A 25,398-nucleotide genomic window follows, 5' to 3' on the forward strand; every position below is an offset into this window, starting at 1 on the left:
GATGATACTTACTTGTGGGAAAGACACACACACACATACACACACACACAAAAGGATAAGTGGGCATAACTATACAACTGCAAAATGAAAACCTATAACTCAAAGTCTATGCTTTAACTGATATAAATGATTAAATTTTAGGTTTAATATGCTCTTATAATAAATTACTGGATTTTTATATTTTTCTGAAGGAAAATATTCAGGACAGAAATTACAATGCTCTCAAAATATATGAAAAGAAATCAGAACCTTTTAAAGCAAACAAAATATGAGATTGAATGATCTTTTTAAAATGAACCAGAATTAATTGCTTAGGTTATTGAAACATTCTGAAAATGTTCAACTTAAAATGTTAACTATAATTTAGTGCTGAAATAAATTTTACTTTTCTCTGCCAAAAGGGTAATGTAGAAAGAAAGCCCTCAAGAGCTTCTTGAAACAAAAGCATTCAAAAAGAGACTTGGGGGAGGAGGAGGGGGAGGGTAAAGGGTCAGCAAGGGAACTGGGAAGGAATGACAATGCACTGGGCAGTTGCTAAAGATTTAGAAGAGCAAGTGCATTTTATTTTCACCATCCTTGAGACGTGTATTCAACAGCTACCAAACAAAGAGAGGTGAGCCATGCTGCTTAGAACTCAAACAAAATTTTGCTCTACCCCTACATTAAGGAAAGTGTGGAGGTTTTTTTGCAGGGGAGAAATGTAACATTTAGAATTTAGAATTCAATCTTAAGTATGGCTGCAATACCAGGCAAAATTTTAAACATCCATATTTACATTTTGAGTACTTTTAAAGTTTTCCAACAAGATTATCCAAATGACATTCTTCCATTCCATTATCTTTTTCTCATCTACACATCTCCATATAATAACTCTTCATTTGTTGAAGACTGTACCATAATCTTCCACTCTATCCAAACTTCTATCATATTCTTGGAATCTTTCAATGTCTACATATATACCCATAGAGCTTCCGTAATAAACATCTACTCCATTCTGTTCCTAAGACCTGACCATTTGTCATCACCCAGAACTCCTCCTCAACAAACTATAATTTCCAACATGTTACTCTCTGACCATACTTCTCTTCTGTATTTCTCATGCCTTCATTTCTACTGCACCCCACAGAGATCTCATGTTCTAGAATCCCTCAGTTTTTTTTAACAGCTCCCTCTCCTAGGCTCACACCCTTCCCCACTAGCTCTGCCACTAAAACGCATAAATTACTTAACCTCTCCTTACCCAGTTTCCACATCTGTAAAATGGAAATAATAACGTACTTCATCTTCGTTCATTTATTCAACAGGTATTTGAGCTCATTCTGTAAATCAGGCAGTGAGAATACAGACAACAAAATAAACTCCCCTCCTTCATGGAATATACATTCTAGGACTGAGGTTTTACCAGGCTGGTTGTCAAGATAAAGCGGGTTAATATTTATAAAGAATAATGCAGGGCACATAATAATGCAACATTTGTCACAGCTCATCATCTAAACTGCTCTAACTTCAATACCTTAATTTCCCTAGCCTCATAACTTATTACTGTACCACTCTGGTAAAATCTCAGTCCTTGACTAAAGTTACATCTCCCATCACTTACTTGGCTACAGAGGGCATCTGAGTGAATCACAACTGTATCAATTTGTTCCATTAAAAATGGGGAGCTTCTAGTCTCAGCTAGATCCACAGGTTGGCTCACTGATTATTTTGTTTCTGGTTAGCTTCTTCTCTCCCTTATGGGGCTCCTTTCTCTCTGCTGGACCCTGAAACACCAATGCTCCCCAAGATCCTGTCTTCTGCCTTCTTTTATTTTCTTCTCAGCACATATACCCTCCATCTATGGCTCTATGGACCCAGCCTAGGGTCCCCAGTCACATCCCACAGCATCAGATTCAAAAGGTCAATTGCCTTGTTAGACCTCCCACACTGGTTATCTCACTACCATCTCAAACTAAAATATCCAAAACTGATTTCTTTAGCTTCTAAATTGACCCTTACTCATGTATGCTCTCTTTGTTTGGTGTCATCACCAACCATGCAGTCGCCCCAGCTAGAAACTCTGGATTTAAGCTTGTCTGCTTCTCCCCCATTGGCCATTCCCAAGTATCAAGTCCTAATGAATTTATGATTTACTAACAACAAAAGTAAAGAGTTTGAAATTTGTTCCCTCTTCTCCATTTCTATTAACACAGCCCTACTTTAAGCCCCCATCAGATCTTGTCAAGCCGACTACTTCATAAATGCCTTCCCTGCCTTCAATCTTTTCCCCTTAAAATTTATCATTCACAACAGCTACCAGTGTATTCTATTCAAAATCAAACCAGGTCCCTGCTTAAAAGTCTTCCATGGCTTCCCAAAGCCTAGAAAGAGAGACAAGTTCAAGCTCCTAAACATGGCATTAAAAACCCTCCATGATTTGGTTCCATACCCCTCCATCATTCTCTGTCCCTTATTTATACTCCTACAACACACACATGCTTGTACTGCCAGAACACATCATGCTGTTTCTTACCAATGTGCCTTCACTCCTGTTCTCCCTGCCCTCTAATCCCATTCCCGTTTCCCTCACTTTTTCTCTTTTTCCCTCAATTTTCTCTTTCTCTGATCCTTTAATATTCAGTTCAGACATTAACTTTTCCAGCAATGCTTTCTTTGGCCCTTCTTTCCATTTCTCTATATTACAGTGGCTGCATTGTACTACAAATATCTGTTTTCGTGATTCCATCCATCATTTGCAAGCTCTGTAAGTGCAGAACCCCAGTTTTACCCACCATTATATCCCTAGCAATTAGCACAGTGACTACAACACAGCAGGCAATTATTAAATGTTTGTCACATTATATAACCTTATCTCATACCAAGAATAAATATCAAGTACCAAACTGTAAAATTACATAAAACTGAAAATGAAAAGCTAGGTGATTTATTTATCTTTTCTGAATGTTAAGTGCTATGTTATCAGTGGGTCTTCAAGATTAGCTGCAGCTCCATTCAACAAAACCTAGACTTTTAAATTGCTCTAGTTTATCCTCCAAAAGGTTTCAAGTCTGCACTAAAAGAATAAGTTAATAATTTATAAAATGTATTCCTAAGTGTTTTGACATCTAAAAGAAAGATATCTTGTGCCAAAAGCAGGATGTACTTGGTAGAGGAGGGGAGTAATGACATAGAGGCTTGAAGCCACAGATTAAATAATGTAATCATCCTAGAGAACTCTTTTGACCCAATTTTTAAAGGAAAAAAATTAATACAAATTCCTATAGTCCTTACATTAACACACACAAATAAATTACGGATTAACACAGCAGTTTTGCATTAATATAAAAGATATAATCGGGAAATATTTATCACTTTCTGAGAAACAATTTATGAAGGTTATCGCCCAAATTCTTGAAGGCTGTTTCATGTAGTATCACATATAATATACTCTTCCCTACTGTGTGGAGATGGATTAACCTAAAACAATCGAAAACACCATATATTATATGGTAGTCTTTCTAATAGAGAAGTGGGCAAAACAAATACAGATGTGGGTGGGACACTGTCATAATCACCCAGAATTCTTTGCTAGCATCTCAAATTACCTAATGGTCAGAGCTATAAATTGCTGTACATTCATGTGTGTTCTTAAAAATAAATGCCTTTATTCAACTGCAAGAGCTTTCCTTCTTATTTAAATGTAAATTACTGCTAAAATATGCTACATATACGCTTGATCTTACAAAATAAAAACAGGCCACTAAAGTAAATTAAGTAGGAAATACTGTCTCTTTGAAGAATCTCTGAAAGTATATTTAGGCCACATATACAGTTTCAACTCTAAAGGAGAAGTCAGTAACAGTCATGTGTTTTGACTGATAAAACCATGTGTTGCTGAAAGTCATCTGAAGTGGCTGACAAAAGCCACACATAAAAAAGCTGAACTTTTTAGAAACAACATATTATCATGAGCACATAGCTATAGGATGAGTTCTCTCAAGAGCCTCTAAAGTCTCCAAGTGGGAATAGTGTTAGGGGTTGACCCATGGAAAGACTTTTGTGTAGTTATAAAACCCTTGAATTTATATAGAAATTTCTGTAAGCTAACATCATATTCTCAATGGTAAAGAACCACTGGTAAAGAACCATTGCTCTAAAGGATTTGTCTGGTTCTTCTCTCTTTACCCCTGGTGTGTCACTTTCTAATATTACTACTAGTGTCACAAATCACGATTGCCTAATTTTCTCTATTCACAGTCCCAACTTTATTTTAAGAATTTTCCAAAAGTACCATGTCAACATCCCTGAAAATTGCTTTCCTAAATGTATACATACTTCTGTTAAACTTTCTGATTTTAAATTATGACTCTATGAATTTACCTTCAGAATAAGAAAGAGAGGTCACTATCACCATTTAAGCATATGGTCATATCTGCAATTAGACTAACAAGTCTTTTTACCTATATACTTCTCTTGTCCCGTTAATCTATGGACATAAATTTCATTTTAGAGCAGTGTCTAAAAATATCAATTGCTGATATATTTTACATTCTTGGATAAAAGAAAGGGAATTGGATAATCTTTTCATCATTGTATGACAATATGCTAACAACCTTTAAAAACAGTACCCTATTTATTAAAGAATATTGAAAAAGATGTCATAATCCCCTTAGAGACCTACTTCCTATGGTTTTCTAGAGCTTAGAGGTTAAAAGCACTATATGGAGCCAGGATGCCTATATTTGAATATAGGCTCCACCTACTAGCTATGTGACCTGAGACAACAACCTCTCTGTGCCTTAGTTTCCTTACCATTACGATAAGAATAACAATATCTTCCTCATAGGATTTTATTGCAGATGAAATGAGTTAGTATTTTTGAACTGCTTAAAATAGTACCTAACATATAAACACTATAAAGTCTAATAAACAAAATGGTAATATTCTGAAAGTGTTATGCCTACAAATGCAATTATAAGAAGAAAAGACATATAAGTTAGAAAAATATAAGGGGCACCTGGCTGGTTCAGTTGGTAAAGCATGCAATTCTCGATCTCAAGGTTGAGTTTATGAGTTCAAGCCCCATGTTGGGTGTAGAGCTTATTAAAAAAAAAATTTACAAAATACTTGAAGGGGCGCCTGGGTGGTTCAGTCGGTTAAGCATCCGACTCTTGGGACTCTTGGTTTCAGCTCAGGTCACGAGCTTGCAGTTTTGAGAATGAGCCCCCACCCCCCCCCCCACCCCCGTCTTGAAATCGAGCTCCCGTAGGGCTCCTGCACTGAGTGTGGAGTCTGCTTAAGATTCTCCTTCTCCTCTCCCTCTGCCCCCCTAGCCCCACTCACACACACGCACTCCCTCTCTCTCTCTAAAAAAAAAAAGAGAGAGAGAGAGAGAAAAGAAAAGGAAAAATATAAGTTAAGGCAATACCCTTCTCAACCGTCTCAAAATGTGGCCAATAAACAGGGAATATATGAGGGGCATCTGGGTCGCTCAGCTGGTTAATAGGCATCTGATTTCAGCTCAGGTCAGAATTTCAGGGTCCTGAGATCTAGCCCAGCTTCTGCTTGTCCCTCTTCTTTTACCCACCGACCCCCCACACCCTCACTCATGCACACTCTCTCTCTTAAATAAGTTTAAAAAATCTTTTAAAAAACGAGGAACTATATGAAGGCAGAAAACATGTAAATTTAGTGCTTAGAAAAATGTAAAAGAATTAAAAACTGTACCTTTGAGATAAATAAATACATTTGAAGTCTCTCACAACAAGGGATAGAAATTATTATGCTCTATTAAATACAAAAATAGTATTAAAAAACTAAAAAAAGCCAAAAAAATTGACATTTGAGAATTCAGAGACTAAATGTAGATATATAGGAAATACACAGTATTCTCCCCAAAATGATTCACTTTTTTTCTAGTTACTATTATCCATTAATTATTATAAGTAAATATCATTCTCATCAGTAATTATCAATACTAAGTATGAAATAAATAATTCTATAGAATAAGTTTAAGGTAAAAAGAATAGAATAATTATTTGAGTACTTACCATCCAGTTTTTTTTTTATTACTTTCAGCTAGCCAGCATATAGTACATCATTAGTTTTTGATGTAGTGTTCAACGATTCATTAGTTGTGTATAACACCCAGTAAAAAAATCATTACTCTTACCCGTTTTATCTACTCTGTGTAGAAACAGAATATCTTCCCAAACTCATGTTATTCACTCATCCCTAAATTTTATATTTATCATTTCCTTTACAGCTGTACTATATTTGTATTCTTATTACTTCATTTTGCATGTTCTTGAATTTTATATAAATAGAAACATGTTGTTGTATATTCTTCTATGATTTGTTTTTTCCCAACATTATATTCCTAAGATGGCCCAAGCTGCTGGGCATGGCTATAATTCATTCATTTTCAGACTTGTATAAACATTCCGTTGGATGAATACACCACTATTCATCTTACTACTGATAGATATTTGAGTTGTTTTTTGTTGTTTTGTTATTATAAATAAGACTATATTAACAACTATATACATCATCGGATCATCTGTATAGAGGTTTCTTTAAGACATACTTAGGAAGAGAAATACTGGATCATAGTGTATGTGCATCTTCAACTTTAATAATGCCATTTTTTTTTTCTGGTGGATGTACCAATTAACATTACCATCTGCACTGCCTAAGTGTTCCAGTTGCTCCATATTCACATGAACAGCAATACCATTTGGTCTTGAATTCTTGAGAATCTAGGAGGCATGAAATAACTTTTTCATTGTGTTTTTAATTTGCATTTCTCTGATTACATATGAGGTTGAATATCTTATAATGTGTTTACTGGTCAAATGAGTTTATTCTTTTATGAAGTGTACATTCAACTCCTTTACCCAGTTGTCTATTAAGTTGTTATCTTTATTACAATGTGTGGCAGATCTTTATATATGCTAAATACTAATCCTTAAAACTCTCTTTATGGTATCTATTGGTGAAATTATTAATTTTCATGAAGTCATATTTGCCAATCTTTTGTATTTTGTGTTTTATGTATTTTTATCTTATTCAAAGTCATGAAAACATTCTACTCTATTATCTCTAAAAAGTGTTAGCTTTACCATAACTATACAATTACCTTATAGATTTAGATCTATAATCCAGCCCAACTAATTTCTCTAAATAATATGAGATAATGGCCCAACTCAATTTTTTCCATTTAATTAACCAACTACCTCAGTTATTGAAAGAGCCATCCTATTTCCACTGACTGGCAATACAAGTGCCATTAAAGATCAAGTTTCTTTAATGAGTATCTTGCTATTATCCCTTGAATGTTTTAAAGAACTTGCTCTAACCTGTGTGGATTTGGTATTTTTCTTTGCAAGAATATTTTTCCTTTATGTTTTAAGACTTTTCAATTTTCTATTCCTTTTTGAGCTAATATGAGCTACTTTTTTCTAGGAATTTGTCCATTTGATATAAACTTTCAATATGCTAGCATAAAGATGATTCTTCCTGAAACATCTGTAGTAACATCCTCTTTTTCATTCAAGTTATTGCTTTGTGACTTCTCTTTTCCCTTGATTAATCTTGCTGACAGTTTTCAATTTTGTTAGTCTTTTCAAATAATCTATTTTTACCTGCACTCTTTCCTCTCTGATTTACTTTTATTTTCTATTTCATTAATTTGTATTTACTTTTTACTTCAATTGGGGGAGTATTCTTCTAGTCACTTCTAATTCTTAGGAATGCAATTTTTGTTTTTCAGCATTTATTCCTTCAATGTAAGCATTAAAGTCTATAAATTTCCATAAAGTATTAGTTTATCACATAAGTTCTGATATATGGTATTTTATTACTGTTAAATTATATTTTCTAATATTCCTTACAAGTATTTCTTTTACTCATGAGTTATTTGTAAACAATATATCTCAACTTCCAAACATACAGGAAAATTATGGTGCTAACTTACAGCTAATGTCATTGTAAACAGAGAATGTAGTATAATGCCAATCCATTTAAATTGTGAAAACTGGCTGTATTTGACCAGAATGCTATCACTTTTTGTAAATAGGTCTTATATGATCTTAAAGAATTTTTTAAAGTAAATTTTTATTTATTTATTTATTTTTAAAGATTTTATTGATTTATTTGACAGAGAGAGAGACAGCCAGCGAGAGAGGGAACACAAGCAGGGGAAGTGGGAGAGGAGGAAGCAGGCTCACAGTGGAAGAGCCTGATGTGGGGCTCGATCCCAGAACTCTGGGATCACGCCCTGAGCCAAAGGCAGACGCTTAACAACTGAGCCACCCAGGAGCCCCTAAAGTAATTTTTAAGAAGTATTCTGAGATTCAGTGTTTCCTAAATGTCCATTACAGCAAGGTTGTAATTCCTGCTTATTAAGTTCTTCCATATTTTTTTTAAATTTCTTTGCTTATTCCAATATTTACTAAGAAAGATTATTTTAAGTAATTCACAATGCTGATGAATTTGCCTGTTCCTTCTGTGGTCCTATTTTTTGCTTAATATATTTTCAAAGTGTATTATCAGGTACATACAAGTTTAGAATTATCATTGCTTTTATCATTATTTAGTGACCCTCACTCTCTAGGATAGTTTTTCCAAAAAGCCAACTTCAGATGATATTAATATAGCCACACAACACAACCTTTCTTTAGTAAGTACTGTCAAGCGTATCTTTTTACATCCTATTTTCGAGTTTTCTATATCCTTTTTAAAGATATGTTTCTTATAAATAGTACATACCTAGATTGTGTTATTTTATCCAACCAACAATCAGCTTCTGTTAACTGGAGCATTTTGTCAGTTTACATGCACTGTAATTACTAATATATTTGCATCTATTACTAATCTTACTTTGTGCTTTCCACTTGTCTTTTTTCTGTTTCTCTTCTTTTCCTTCCTTTTTTTCTTTTTTAGATCATTTTTTCTCATTCTATTTCCCTCCTCTACTAATTTGAAAGATAGCCATACTATTTCTAGATTTTTATTTCTTATCTCAGAAATTTTAACATGAATACTTAACTTACCAAAGTCTACAGTTAATCAATAATTTTACCTTCCTCCCAGGTTTTATACAGTGTTTGTCTATACCTACCCATATTTACCATTTCCTGTGTTCTTTATCTTTACATCTCAGACCTTCCATCTGTAACCACTTTCTTCATCTGTGAGAATATGGTGATCAGAAACTCAGAGAACATGACGACAGAAGTATGACCACTACTGTTACCTGACTGCTGATTCAACCAAATACAGTAAGGGCAGATGGAAATCCCCAAGCTCTATACAACCCAGGTGAACAAGAATAAGATGGACGTTAGTGTGGCCATGAGACCTTAAAATAGCTAATACCTTGCTTCCCTCCCCACATGCTTAATATATTAGACTCTCAATATAATAGACACTCAAAGTCTGTCTTACTGCCCTGAACTATTTTTGCAGTTGGTACAGTAAAACTCCAAATCTATCTCTAATGAAAAACAAAAGGAGGAGGATGCTTCCCACTAAAAAAAAAAAAAAAAAGCTTGATGTGATAGAAATTAAAATTACATAGCATTTTATGACCATTAAGTTTGACTATTGTAACACATAATACATAAGACAAGGTAAGCATATAAATAAGGTAAAGGTATAAATGGATACAAGTAAAATGAGGCTACATTTTAAAGTTTAGATTAAGAACACTTAGTATATAACATACAGATCACAAAAGCCCCTTAACATACAAATTAGGTCACATGTAAAATATGGTGAGAAGAAATGAGTGAGAAAAATGGTGTATAAATAAGACACTTTTTTTACATAAAAATTATTAACTTAGAAGTTGAAGCATGTATTTCCCCAGCACTTGGGACTAAAAAAAGGCACTGTCTTTAATCTTTACATCTTGTAGCATAAAGTAACTCCCAAAAAAGCTTGAATTTTTTTGTTCAGTAAGAAAAACATATCAGGCCTACAGCTATTTTCAATGAGAAACACTCAGGAAAATAAAGTTTTATTTTATTTGGAATCTGAAGTTTCATGGATGCCTAGTTATTTCAGTGTAAACAATAAAACAGCCAGCTTACTTATTAGCCTCATTTAGCATAGGCAATCAGGTACTGGGATCATGCCAGCCAAGGAATGGCAAGGATTGTCTAACTGTATTTTATTAAATATCTGTAATAGAGAATGGATATCAAAGAATATATAGCAGGTTCCCAAGATGGAGTTCTACACAGAACCATTAATGAGTGCCAGAAATAACCCAGAAATTTATGAAGAAATAATAAACTCAAAGGATTTTACACGTTTGGAGAACCATCATTAATAGCAGTAAAACCATCTTAGTCCATAAGGACTGTAGGTATACAACACATTTATATAAGCTCTGATTTAATGATTGGGAAAGAGGAAAAAAAATGAAAACATAATTCTTTACAACAGTGCAGAGTTCAGAAATGCATAGCCAACTTGATGCATAAATTTTATTTTGTAACTTTTTAAACATTTATTTAGATTCAATTAATTAACATATAATGTATTATTTGTTTCAGGAGTACAGGACTGTGATTCATCAGTCATATATAATACCCATTGCTCATTACAATACATACTCTCCCCAATGTCATAGATTTTAGCAACCAACTCTAACCAAGGCCACTTTTGTTTCTAGTAAAGGATGCTTTTTATTGATATTGATGATGATGGTAGAAGTGGTGTGATGGCAGCAACATTTTAGAGTAAGTACTACATGAATCTATTAGCATTGTATTATATATAAGCAAAAACTCAGAAAAGCAGGACAAATCAGCTTTTACCTTAATAGTTTTTCCCACTTTTAGCAAAGCATGTATACTCCTGAATTTTTAATCATTTAAAATTTAATACATAAGGAAAATAAGATGATGAACTATAGAATTATATTCAAGTCACTCCCTGCTTTAAGATCTTTGGCGATTCTTTAACACTTTCAAGACAGAATCCAATCATAGCAATATAAAGCTGTTTTTTTTTCATTTGTTTCCTATCTAATTCTCTCATGTTTAGCCATTCCTCCACTCACCCTACAGAGTTCAGCCAAACCTGTGACTTGCAGGTCCCACAATATATGTATGCGTGTGCATGTGCACATGCATGTGTGTGTGATATGCTTCTGCACATTCTATTCCCCTACCTGGAGTAATATATTCCACATTTTTACTAAGATAACCTACACACATCCTTTAATATTGGCCATCCCCCCATGCATATAACATAGAATATCATCACATCAGTTATCAAACTATATTCTAAAGGTTTGTTTTCCTGGATTTTTTTTCCCCTCTGGTACACTGTAAACTCTTTAAAGCAAGAAACTGCATTTTTTCATCTTCAGAGTCTCATTGCCTAGCACACATTAATCCATCATATTCATTCTACAGATGAACAGATTTAGGCCAAATAAATTATTTTCCCAATGTCACAGGCCAATTAATGGCAGATTTAATATTAGACTAAGATTTCTGGCTAAGACTTCTATCTCCTAGTTCAATGCTCTTTCCATAAATATACCTACAGATACCAGATCAGAAGGAATTATGTCACTAATATCTAGAATGTTCAAGGCAGATACAGAGCTAAATGGAATATAAAAAAATAAGTGCTTTAAAAACAAAAATAAAACACAAGTTAGTTATGATGGATTTTCAAGGAATAGGAATAGGTGATAAAAAGAAAAGTCAGAAAAATACTATCTTAAAAGAAAGAATTATGTGGGAGCTATTTCGGTGACATATATATTTTACTCATAAATATGAGTAAGTAAATAAATGCATCTGTAATCAACTCATCAAAGTTCAAAGGAATTAAAACATTTTTTCTTTAATCATAACAAAATGAGGGGTAACGTATGTAGCTAAAAATCAGTAAGACCAAGCATTTATGCCAAGGTAATTGGCACAATAATAATTTATTTTAGCCAAGGTAAAAGGGGGTGTTAATGGGGGTAGCTTTATTTGGTTGTATAAGTTACCTTTTATTGGGCAAAAAAAGGTAAAGAGAGTAATATTCTAACTTAAGTGAAAAATCACCAACTTAAGAAGAATGGACTGAAAGGGATCAGAGAAAGCATTTCTGAAGAAGAAATATCTGAGATACATTCCTGTCCACCTTTCAAAATAGAGCAGAAAATATGAGGTAGGGAAAAAGGAAATATACTTCAGGTAGAAGGAACAAAAGTATATTCAAATGCATGGAAGGAAAAACAGCCTGTGGATATAGGAATCTATAGTTAAAAGGAGGAGGAAGCAAGTGGTCCACAGACAGAAGAAATAGCAGGGACAGGATCATAAATCTGGGCCTTATATGTCATGGAAAGAATCTTGGTTTTATCCAATAAGTTAATTAAGATCCAGAGAAGGCATCTGATTGGGAGAATTATTAAATCAGCTGCTTTTTACAAATATAATCTTGGCAGCAGCCTGCATGGCAAAGAAGAGTAGGGACAAACAATAGGCCAGTATAAGAGTACATGAGAAATGAAGATCCTAAAGCAATAGAGATAGGAATAGAGAGCAGGGGCGCCTGGGTGGCACAGCGGTTAAGCGTCTGCCTTCGGCTCAGGGCGTGATCCCAACGTTATGGGATCGAGCCCCACATTGGGCTCCTCCACTATGAGCTCGCTTCTTCCTCTCCCACTCCCCCTGCTTGTGTTCCCTCTCTCGCAGGCTGTCTCTATCTCTGTCGAATAAATAAATAAAATCTTTGAAAAAATGGAGAGCAAAAGACTGATTTGAAACACATTCAGAATATAGGACGGGCAGATTTGGTAATCATCAGATTATGAGAGGGAAACCCCAGGTTTTAACTTGAGTGTAATACATTGGCGGTGGCACTGACAAGATCATGAATGAGAAGGAAAGTGAGACTCGGTGGGAAACTAATTTAAGTTCAAGTTTGGACTTGTGAAATTTGACAGTGCTGTGGAATATATATGGGGAAAAGTTGCACAGACAACTGTATGTACATTTGGAACTCAATCTAGTTCTGGCAAGAGAGAAAGATTCTGAAAACATTAGCATATAGGTGGGAGCTAAAACTAAAATAATTGGGTCAGACTTCTAGGTAGGGTATACTGAGTGAGAAGAGTCATATCAAAGAGAAAGAGGCTCTAAAACAAGAATGTTGGAAAAGATGAGAATATAAGAAAAGAGTAAAAATGCAGAAACTAAGGAAGCAAAACCTTCCAGGAGATTCAACAATAACAAATATAGGAAAGTCAAGTAAGATAAAGGTTGAGAAAGGCTGGCAGGATTTGGAGGTCACTGGAGACCTTTACTACGAACAGTAAGGTGGAATCCTTATACAAGAAACTCAGAGACGGTTAAAGAAATGTTCATTTCAAAGGGATAAAATTATGTCTCTTAATGAATTCAAGATAAATGGTAGGTTTGAACAAATTCCCATGTAAAGATAAAAGCTATGGAATGTAAAAAAGAACTGGTATAATGCTAAACTCATTAAAACTGTGTAGGAAATAAGAGACCATGAAGATAACATTCACTACGGACACTATCTTTGGGCATCTTTCTCTGAAACTCTAGCTTCATTCAAGTATGTCTCTGTGAATTAAAAATGTGTCAAGGACATGAAAAATTCTGAAAACACTGACTAAGCACAACGTCACTGCTCTCAGTTTAAAAATGTATAAAACCAGGAAAGTAGGGTTTGTGTTTCTCTACAATCTTGAGCTCTGGTTCTTAGTTGGGTCCTAAATAATATTTTTAAAATACTCAAACAGAAATCCTCACACAGAATTTTGATTAGTATGACCGAGTTTTAGCCTCTTGTAAACTACTCAGGGCTACCTCAGGCAGGCTTGTTGATGAAGATCAAAACAGGGTAACAGACAAAAATTAACCTGACATGGATCATAGACTTAAATGTTAAAGCTGTAAACTTCTAAAAACGTAAGGGAAAAAAATCTTGGAATGGGCAAAGATTTCTTAAAACACAAAAAGCACAAAGCCTAAAAGAATAAATTATAAATTGGACTTCATCAAAATTTAAAACTTTTGGCACTTTGAAGATACCATTAAGAAAATCAGAAGATAAGCCACAGAAAGGAAAAAAATACTTTAAATACCTATCACTAAAAAAGAATTTGGATCCTGAATATACGAAGAACCCTTACATCCTGATAATAAAAAGATGAGCAACCCAATTAAAAATGTGCAAATGACTGGAACAGACATTTCATAAAAGAAAATACACAAATGACCAATAAGTACATCAAAAAGATACTCAAACATCATTATACTGAGTTCCAAATTAAAGCCAAAAGAATACTATGACGTAGCTATTAGAATAGTTAAAATTAAAAACATGGACAAATGTTTATGAGGACTGGAACAACTAGAACTTTCATACATTGTAAAATGTAAAATGTTACAAACACTTTAGAAATCAGATCATCAGTGTCTTACAAAGTCAAGCACGTACCTACTATATGACCCAGCAATTCAAATCTTGGGTATTTACCCAAAGGAAACGTAAGCATATATCCACATGAAAATTTGTATGTAAATGTTCACAGCAGCTTTATTCTATACCAAAACCCAGAAACAACCTAAATATTTTGCCCACTGTAGGTGAATGGATAAACAAATTGTGATATAGTCATGCAATGGAATGCTACTTAGCAATACAAAAGGAATGAACTACTGATACATACAATAACATGGATGAATCTTGAAAACATCACATGAGTAAAAGAAGGCAGGCAAAAGAGTACATACTGTATGATTCTGTTTATAGAAACGGTAAGAGTAAAACTAACCTCTACGAATCAAAAACAGATCATTGGTTGCTTGGGCCAGACTAGGCGAAGACTGAGGTGAGGTACAAGAGAACTTTCTGGGATGATGGAAATGTTCTATAGCTTAACTGTGGTGGTGATTACACATGCATGTAAGTATGTGAAAAGTCATCAAAATGTAAATGCATAATGACGTATGTAAATTATACCTCAATAAAGTTTATTCACACACACACAAAATGGCACAACTTCAACTTTTATGAGTGCTGTGATCTATGCCACAAGAACACACTATGTGTTAAGAATACATCCAACCATATTCTTTAAAATATTCCCAACTAAGTGAATGAATCTGCATGAAATTCTATGGACTGCACACTCCTTAGGGTATTCAAATACAGACTATAACGTTTGGCTTCTTTGGGCTTGGGTTCTTTGTGATATGCAACAGAATAGCATGGGGACATTATCCTTAAAGTTCATGTCCTTATTAGATATAAAAGTAATATGGTAAGGTCTCCCTCAATATAATACCCCTTAAAGTGTCCAAGGCAGACTTCCTCAATCTGAAAGACATATCACAAATAGCATTAAGATACTATTCTACTACTGATTTAACAAACAGCCTTGTTCTTGGGGCCAGAACAACTAAGCACTGTTTAAGGTCAAAGTTATAGAAACAATGAATAAATTTTATAACCACATCCTTTTAGATTGAAGTTATTTAAGAGTGAATATTGGACAAGAGGATAAGAAATTTGTCAGTTGATGGAAAATATATTTAAAACAAATAAACTTAATCTAATAATGTAAGTAAAATTTTAAACAAATATAAAGCACAGTGCTTTATACTCCTCATTTAACCTTCCCAACTCTGAAATTACCATACCCATTTTACACATGGGGATATTCAAGCATAGGGAGACTAAGTAACTTGGTAAAGGTGACTCAGCTAGTAAATGACAGGATAACCCACACTCTTAACCACTCTGTTTCCCTTAAGAAAGAAATGAGGAAGGAAGGAAGGAAGGAAGGAAGGAAGGAAGGAAGGAAGGAAGGGAGGAAGGGAGGAGAAGGGAAAGGAGGGAAGGGAGGGAAGGAAGGAAAGGAAGGGAGGAAGGAAGGAATTCTATATTCAAAAGGTGAATGCCAGATGCATTAAATATTTAAATATGAAAGGTAAAATTACAGAACTATTAGAAGAAAACATAGGAAAATATCTTTGCAATTTGTTGATCAGAAGGACTTTTTAATGCCCACAAAATAAAAAATTTTAAGTACATTAAAATCAAGGATCCATGTACCACTGTCAAAATCAACACATGGTGACACACTGGGAAAATATCTGCCATGTCTAAAACCACCAAGGGATTACTATCTCAGATAGAGGATTCTGGGAAGCCAACAAAAAATGGAAACCCAACCAAAAAGAAGGGCAAAGGGTATGAATGGCCCAGACATGAGAAGGCAAACACAAACAATTAGCAAGGATATGAAGAAATGATCAACCTCCCTGGTAAACAGAGAAACGTATCACAACAACCAAACCATAAGATTCCATTTAACAACACTTACATTAGCAAAATGTAGGACATTCTACAACATCAAATGCTGGCAAAACTGGGAAAAAGTAAAAATTTGTATACAATTTTTGTGAGGGTAAAAATTGGTGTAGCCATTTCAGAAATAATCTGGCATAATTTAGTGATATTAAATACATGACTAATCTATTACACAGCAATACCACACCTGGATATATATACCCAGAAAAACTCTTTCCACAGCCATTAGCAACATGTATGAAGATGTTTATTACAAAATTATTTGTACTCAAGAATTGGAATCAATCTGGGCATCCATCATTAGGAGAACTGATAATTTGTGCTACATACAAACCATGAAATGTTAGACAGAATCAATGAACTAAATGTACATAGAGCAACATGAACAGATATCAAACAATGCTTAATGAAGAAAGTAAAATATATAGCGAAATAGCAGTTATATAGATGTAAACCACACAAATAACATTATTTTACAAGGATAGAGGCATAACCACGAATATATATAAAACATAAGATTGGGTGCAAGTGAGGGTTGGGCAAGAGTTGAGACTGGGAATTAAAAGGAAAAATTATAATCCAAATAATGAGGGTATGCCTCTAAACAATACAAACCTAACTTTGTTATCTGAAATGTTTTAAGTGATACAGTTACGTCAACTATTAAATTTGATAAAGTTATGCAAATGGTTAAGACATCCCTTTTTCTGGGATGACTGACTATTCCTTACAATACATCTTGGTCTTAACCATGATAAATTTGAAAATTCATGGCATTCAGTTCTTCCTGGTTGCCATCATAAACATGCTCGAATGGCCTAAAAAAAAGGAATACTGAGCTTAAAGCTGTAACCTAGTCAAGCTAACTAGTAAAAGGAACTTGGCAAAGTCATTTTACTTCCCTGAATGTTTGCTTATCTGAAAAAACAAATTTGAATGATTCTCTAAATCTCTCCAGCTCTGAAATTATTTGTTTTCCTAATACTTATTCATATGGAATTATTTTCTCTCTCCCCCAACAGTTTACTCCAACCCCCACCAAAAAACAACAATAAAAACAAGAAAACCAAAAAAAACAAAAAACAAAAAACAAAACAAGATCAAAAGATACTTAAAAAAGTGATGTAGCAATAGGAATGAATAACAACTTAGCTTCTCAAGGTAGAAAGGAGAAAACACTAAAGAGATACAGTGATTTTCACAGCCTTTTCAAGTATGTAACGCAGAGTATTTCAGCCCAAGTTCAATCTACTCCTTGAAGGATTTACCACATGTCACTATTACCTCTTCTAAAACGTAAGTTAAAGTCTCTCGTGGAGTTTCTACTTGAAGGCCCTAAACTTCAGCTTATCTGTATCAGTTTTCAGATAAAAAAATATGATCTCTAAAAATCCCTTCCATAATAAACATGTAAGACTCCAACAGAAAAATGAATTTTTAAATTAACAAACTAGTCATACTCTGAGCATCTAACAAAAAAGAAAGCATTCAATTAGAAGTGTGGATTAAATAGGGATTAATGACCTTAAGAGTAAGGAAAATTAGAATATATCATAGGTTGGTGACGATGGACAACTGAGATATCTAAAAAACAATGGTATCACATATTATAAAAAGAAAATTGAAACCAGAATATTAAAAATATCTAAAAACCAAAATTAAGATATTTACAATACCTAAAAATTTGAAACTATATTTTAAAGGGGAAAATAGAAGACTTGCAATATTCTTAGAATACAACAATAAACATGAGAAATCGACATCGTTTGCTTATTTATCTCCCATTCACATTTAATTTTAAATATGGATGGGGGAGGGGGGAGGGGAGTGGGAATTAAGAGGTCACAAAACATCTGTTACTAATAATTCCAGCACAGATGTAGTTGTTACTGCAAAAGCGACGAAGTTGTTCCCAGGCTGCCATACTACAAGGTCTCCTACCAACAGCCATAGTTTATACTCAAAGTCCATGTATCAAGTCTCAATAAATACATAAAGTTGATTATGAAGAGAATTGTCGATATGGACAGATACATGCCATCCCTATAAATATAGTAGGCATGTATTAAATAACAGGAAGATGTTTGAAGAAATAAATGAGATAAAGATAACTTTTAAGAGAATGAAAAAATAATAACATTTCATAGCTATAATACAAGTGTAGACTTACACTTGGCTGTTTTTGCTTTACCTTTTGGAATCTTTCAATTTGTCTACATCTAAATAATATACTTCAAAATGTTTTAACAAAATTAATGAACTGAGTTCTAAATATTAAAATTTTTTCTCTGAAAACAATCGTAAGGGAGATTTTGCTTATTAGAGAACACTGTTATGTTTAAGTGCTACAGAATCTTTTCAAGCAACCCAGTTCCATGTTAACAAGCAGTATAACCCACCATCAAGGTTAAAAATCTAGACATGCTCATATACACCACACTGAAAATTTTTATTAGTTAAAATTGATGTCCTAAGAATGCTTCCTCTAAGAATACAATTCTGTAAACACTATCCCATCCAAAGCAAAGATTATTTCCTAAAGCAAAGCATGTATAATAGATTACATTTTAATTGAGGTTACTAAAAACTTGTTTTATTAGGTGTATATCCATTAATTTTCTTTCAATTTACATCTAGTTTAATGATATTTTACTAATAATATGTACAAAATATAGCCTTCTAAAAAGTGTTTGTAAAAATATTTTATTTCCTAGCCATGGTACTTTTCTAGTTTAAGATTTTTAAGATTTTCTTTCAACAATGAACTTTTATTCTAGCTTCTATCTCTACTGGAGAGGAACAGACATTTCCCCACGAATTAGTGATCATGCTGCAAACATTAAGAAGCCTTTTCCAATCCCATATACCGTTCTACAATTTCATCAAGTCCTCTAACCTTTCATTACACTTTTACATATTAATGCATATCTTCTTCCAACATCTACATGATTTTTCTTCCTCTCTACTACAATTCAATACAGGTAGTTGTGAGTAGTTAACAATATAATTCCACATGATGTTGCATCTGTGTTTACATATGGCTCTAATCACATGCTAAAAAGTAATTTATACAGGGGAAAGCAAAAAAGGAGAAAAAAAACAAAAACCCAATTATGGGAAATGATTATGTTATTTTTAAAGTATCATTTCCAATTTGATAGAACTTTCTCACTTCTCGCCATATGCTTCGAAGCAACTAAAATTGCAAACAGAGGGTACAAACTTTCAAAAATACTATAGAAAGAAAAAATAATGAAATATTCCATATGCTTTTACGTAAAGCTCATCTTAACAAATGACTGATGCTTTTCCATTTATAAGATACTTTAAGTTTTGCTTCATGCCACAATCATATATGTTATGGCTTTGTGGTAAATTTCTCCAGTTCACAAAAGTAGTAAGTGAATCGCCTACTTACTACTGAGCTCTAGGAATTAAGTGAACACCAAATTCAAGAAACATCTGTCAGGAAGTGTAAAACTGTATTTATATGTACACACACACACTCTTGAAAAACCATGACACCCTAAAATGAGAAATTCACACAGGCTTACCTGGTAATTCAGGTAAGTCCTACTTAATTCAAGAGAAACAGTATTACTATTGCATTATGATACTGCTGTTGGTGCATTTATAGAAACACCATTAAAAATAATTAGAGAAATAAATATTTCTAACATTTGACCTAACAAAAGGCTTCCAAAAGTTTACAGTTATATTAATGTAATTATATGGACACACAACAAAAATACATTATTAAATACATCAAGTCTCATGCAATTATTTATATGTGAAAGTTATAATACCAACTTACACAGTATGAAAAGAATTCATGAATACAAACATACAATAATTATCAAACTACAGACACTTTTTTGCTCCATTTAAAACATCAAAACAAACTTGTATTTCTTAATTTACAATTGATAAATATAAAATTTATACACTACCTAATTCTGATTCTTAACTAGAAGGGAAAGGAAAAAATAAAATCTAAAAATCACTAACATCTGAGTGACTGCTGGTTAAAACCTTCTTTAGTTGTTGTCTGCCCAACCCATGTATAGTTTAAGTTTACATAAGTTACGGGAACATAATTAGACAGAATTAACAATCAATTAATTGCATTTTTTCTTAACCATATTTAAGTTTGCATCTTTTAACACCTAAAATACATGTTTTCAGGGAATCTTACAATGACTAAAAAAGGTTAAAAAGTATAGTAAATATGCAAGATAAATACGGGCCAATCATTACATATTCTTTTCCAAACCTAACAACATATAAACAAACTTAAAAAAAAAAAAAGCAGCAATACAACTGGTCTAAAGCAAGACTAAATTGATAGCAATATCAATCTCAGTATTTAAAAAGCTCAAATTTATAAAATTGTTCAAGTTAAAACACTTCTACTTCTTTCCATCGTAGCAGATTAGAAAATGCTTATGCCTAATTCACCCAGGGCTAGTTTTAAGTAACACTAAGACCCAGAATTACACCAAAGGTCCCTATTAATGCAGAGGTCCCAATCAACAGGAGATAGAGAGACTTATGGTGTTACTACACCAATAATCATTTTTGTTAGCATCCTCTACTGGTGGTTTCCAAAGACAGCAAGTGGAAATGGTGCAAATGACAGAAAAATATGTACCTGCTATTCCATTTAAAGTGAATTAATCAGCATATGGTCATTAGTAGCTAGAGCACATTTCTCTCCCCCTCTCCAAAATGCATACGTACTTACATATGAAAACCACACAGAGTAGAAGTGGAAAATTAGAAGACATATTTTTAAAATACAACAAAGCATTGCATTACAAAAGGTAAAAATCGATTTTACGCAATTCTAATGCCACTCCTTCACAGATGACTAACATCATCACCATAAAGTTACTACCTAATGTTTGATGTTTTAGCCAAGCCTTGCTCAATTGGTTTACCCGTCAAGTTACATTACTTGATTCTCCCATTAATATACTACCCTGCAGGTATATTCTAGAAAGGAAATTAAAATGTTTTACTGGAGGCTTAGCAGTAAAATCTGCATATCTTATTTCCAAATGAACAAAAAAATTATTTACATATAAATAACAATATAAAGTATCTCTATGACTATCGCCCACTGTACACATCATTTATTCCCCCATTAAAAAGATTTAAGAGTTAACATTTTTCATGCAATTCTCTCCAATAAACAACTGCAACTTAAATATGACTGCGTTGCTAAGAAATATTAACCAGCACCTATTCTGAGGTTTCACAACACAATGGCATATAACTTCATTTTTAATTTGCAAATTATAACGCTTAATCAAATAGCAGGGCTGTAATCATCGGCAATGGATGAAATGCATTTGAGAACAAAAAGAAATAGAAGGACAGAGCCAAAAGTGATGAAAATGGAAGATACCTGTAGTAGTACGGTGCTATCTTAAACACCTTTTGTTTTCGGAGAGTAATGCATACTGCAGACAAGACATTTTGTGCTAAACAGCCCAAATCTGTTTTTCTAATATTAAACACAAAGGAAAAACACTGACAGCAAGCGTGGTAAATAAATCCCTCCCTTGAGAATGAAAGCAGCAGACAGGAGGGGGCTGACATACATGCAGGAGAAAACTAAACACCATCTTTTTTCTACCTGCACAAGTTGCCATTTGCTGCAGCGATCGAGAACCTCTTTTTCCTGTTGATTTCAAGTACCTTTCAGGATAGCTTTTTTCCCCTTAAGTCATCTGTTGATATGCCTTATGAGTGTAATATTCATATCACAGGATCTTTAGGAGAAAAATCCATTCTTTCCTGTTCAGGTAAACATGTTTACAGCAGCTGCACAGACGCTGGGTGGTTCAGACTCACATGTCACACACATGTCGTCAGCAACAAGAAAAGCCCCTTTCTCTGGCGATGAACATTTTAAATAAGGTAAAAAGCGAGCAGCCCTTTCCGAACCAACTTACCTTTCATAAAGCCACATCAGCAACAGTGGCAACAGCTCAATATAGCACACTATTTGACGCTAAAACAGGAAATTAAAATTGCAATAACCTACGCTCCGCTCCTTGCTGTAACAAGTCCTCTCTCCACAATGACGATACCAAATACTAGTTATCAATCATAACTAACAGACGTCTTTAAAACGCAAATGTTTATTTTAATAACTAAAATCATTCATGAAAGCAGTGATTTTAATGTCGGCTCAAATATATTAAAAATATTTTTACGATTGGAAGGAAACATCTTGAAACAGCTTAAAATCTTCGTATCTGCTTCTAGACAGGAAATCCCACACAAAATCTAAAATTGCCAGGAAAGGTTACAAAACCTCGCGTTTCGCATCCCAGAGGGGAGGGAGAAAGGGAGCCTGGAGGGGGTGGGGCGGGGGGAGCGCGAGAGAGTTTTTACTTAAACACGTATTTCCTCATTTTCTGGAAGAAACTGCGATCCCATTATAGGCGCATTTATTTCCCTACAGTTAAAAACTCGTTTTAAAAATAACGTAGGAACCAAAACGAGCCCCTCGGTCCGAAATGTACATGTAATTCCTTATATAGACTCGGCTGCAGCCAGCGGCAGGGCCGTTGCCGCCCATTATTATACAAACAGGTACCGGGCCGGCGCGGGCGGGGTACCTCGCCCCGCGCTCCCGCCGCCCCCGGGCGGAGAAGTCTCGCCCCTCTCGCCACAGGAACTGTCCAGACAATAACAATCAGCAGACATTTCGCTGCTGAACAAGAGGGAGAGAAAGCACAGAATCGCCCCCAAGATAAGCAGAAATACAATCAACTTACAACGTCTCTCCAAACTGGAAAAGGCGACTGTGCAACAACAACCACATGTTCGGGTCTCGCTCTCTCTTGCTGTCTCTCTCTTTCTCTTATTTATTTTTTTTAACTCTCACGCCAGGCAGAGGGGTGTGTATTGCCCCGGCACATCAGCACAAATCAATAAACACTGCAGCTGCTGCGAGAGCAGCAGACCCGTGCGTCCGTCGGTCCGTCTGCCCCCTCCCCCACCCTTCTTCCACCCGAGACCGAGAGCGCCATCCAAGCTCCATTATCCGGCTTCAGCGCTCCGTGTGTCCGGCCCAGGTAACAACTTCCCCAAAAACCGAAAGAGAAAAATGAGAGGCGTAAGCACAGAACCCCATCCCAGCGCGGAGAAGGAGTCTCCCCCGGGGAGGGGGGATCTGTCTGTGGTGCTTCCCTGTCTCTAAGACCAGGTAACAACTCCACAAACACACCCGCTGCCCAGCTCGCCGCCATCCACAGATCTCCCACAGCAGCAAGTAGGTGCCCGCTCCTGCCCCGTCTCCCCTGCCGCCCCGCCAGCTCCCCGTGGACCTCACTCGCGGGGCTCGCCTGGGCGTCCCCAGCCGGGGGCCCAGGGCACAGTGGCCGGAGGCGCGGGGGAGGAGGGGCGCTTAGGGACCCGCGCCTCCGCTCCGCTAATCCCCATTCCGCGAGCGCGCCTCGCCGGCCGGTCACAACTTTACCGCCGCCGGCCGAGCCCGGTCCGCCAGCGGCGCGCATCGCCGGCGCCCGCGCACACGCGCGCACGGACGACACGCAGCCCGCGGCCGCCGCGTCCCGCCGCCGCCGCCCGCCGCGCGCCCGCAGCCCGGCCCGGCCCGAGCCGCGGGGCCCGAGCGACGGCGCTGGCCGGGGCCGCGGCGCGCGGAAGCCACTTTGCACGGTCAGCGCCGGCCACAAGTTTGTTCCTCGGCTCCTGGGGGCCTCCGCGCTGAGGGAGAATTACGCGGAGGGGGCTGAGAGGAGGGGGAGAGGGGAGGCGCCGAGGGGCAAAAGAGTGGGGAAAAGTGCGAAAAGAAGCAACAGCCGCTCCACCCGGGACCAGAAAAGTGGCCGGCCGCGTCCCGGCCGCCCGCCCTGCGCCGGGGATGCGGCGGCTAACGGTCCAAGGAGGCGGCAGGGGCGGCAGGAGCCGCTAGGCGGAGAGAGACCAGGTAAGAGACATAACGGTTCAGGGAGAGCGAGCGGCCGCGGCGCGGCTCCGGCAGCGGCAGCAGCGGAGGGGGGCAGAGAGCACTACTTTCTACTTTCCCACTCCACTTTGCCCGTCCCTGCCCCGGCCGCCCCCAGCCCGGCTCGCCCCCCTCACCCCCGGGGGCGCCCCGGCTGCCCGGCTCCCCCTGACTCCGCCGCTCCCCGGTCCCCTCCGCCACTCACCGTTATTGCGCCGCGGGTTCGCCTGCTTTCTGCGCTTACACCTGGGGCCATCCGCCATGATCCTCTCGCTTGTGTCTAAATGCTCGAGTCACCTCCTCCCCCTCCCTCCCCCTTCCCCCCCACCCCTCCGCCTCCACCCCTCCCCCCTCCCCACCGCACCTGGTTTACGACACTCGCGGCTTTACGACATCACCTTCCTTACACCTAGAGCCGCTCGCTCTACGGCCGGAACCTTGTTGCTAGGGAGAGGACGGTTTGCGGCAACCGTAGAAGCAGCTGAGTTTGAATTGAGGGGAGAGGGAAAAGTTTCCCTCAGGTGTCGTGGGATGGGGGAGGGGGCCGTTGGGAAACTGTGGGGACGTGGTGAGGGCGGCAGGCAGTCGGAGTGAGAAAGGTAAAATAGGAGGCTCAGCGGCGTTCTGCTTGTGAACTGGCCACACCCGCCGCGGCTGCCTGGGGCACGGTCGGGTCTGGCTGATTGCTCTCAGGACCCTGTGCCCTCAGAGCTGCCCCTCGCAGTGACCGGAGCAACCTGTCCTCCCGCTTGGTCGAGGTTGGGTTCCGCTCCCACACAGCGTGTGTTCTGTCAGCGCATCCTGGGGCGCGGGAGAGGGTCGTGTTCCGGGCTACCCGGGGAGTTCCCGAGAGTAGAGGGAGGGCGGGTTCGGGGAGCGGTAGGGACTGATTTGGGAAGCTCGGCCTCTGACGGCGAGGACACGCGGCGTCACGGAAGAGGCTACCTGACGCCGCAGTTCTGACTCCCTTCCCTTACGCGGACGCACGGTTTTCCCCCAAGCGAACCGGGATGGGAAGTGACTTCAATTAGATAGAACTTCAGCTGGACCGAAAGAGAGGCGAGAAGTTC

General features: G+C 37.0%; 1 protein-coding gene across 2 annotated transcripts in view; it reads right to left on the reverse strand.

Annotated features, from left to right (window-relative positions):
* ZEB1 (zinc finger E-box binding homeobox 1) overlaps positions 1 to 24,644 on the reverse strand; it is a 181,719-nt gene extending 157,075 nt beyond the window's left edge. For both annotated transcript variants that reach the window (XM_045786424.2, XM_045786423.2), the window contains exon 1: positions 24,534 to 24,644. In XM_045786424.2, the coding sequence (XP_045642380.1) occupies positions 24,534 to 24,591 (58 nt within the window). In that variant the 5' untranslated portion in view covers positions 24,592 to 24,644. The remainder of the gene's footprint in view (positions 1 to 24,533) is intronic.
* Positions 24,645 to 25,398: the final 754 nt, after the last annotated feature.

The sequence above is a fragment of the Ursus americanus genome, chromosome 31, assembly GCF_024610735.1.
Source record: "Ursus americanus isolate L20-20 chromosome 31, mUrsAme1.1.p, whole genome shotgun sequence".
NCBI classification, from domain to species: domain Eukaryota; kingdom Metazoa; phylum Chordata; class Mammalia; order Carnivora; family Ursidae; genus Ursus; species Ursus americanus.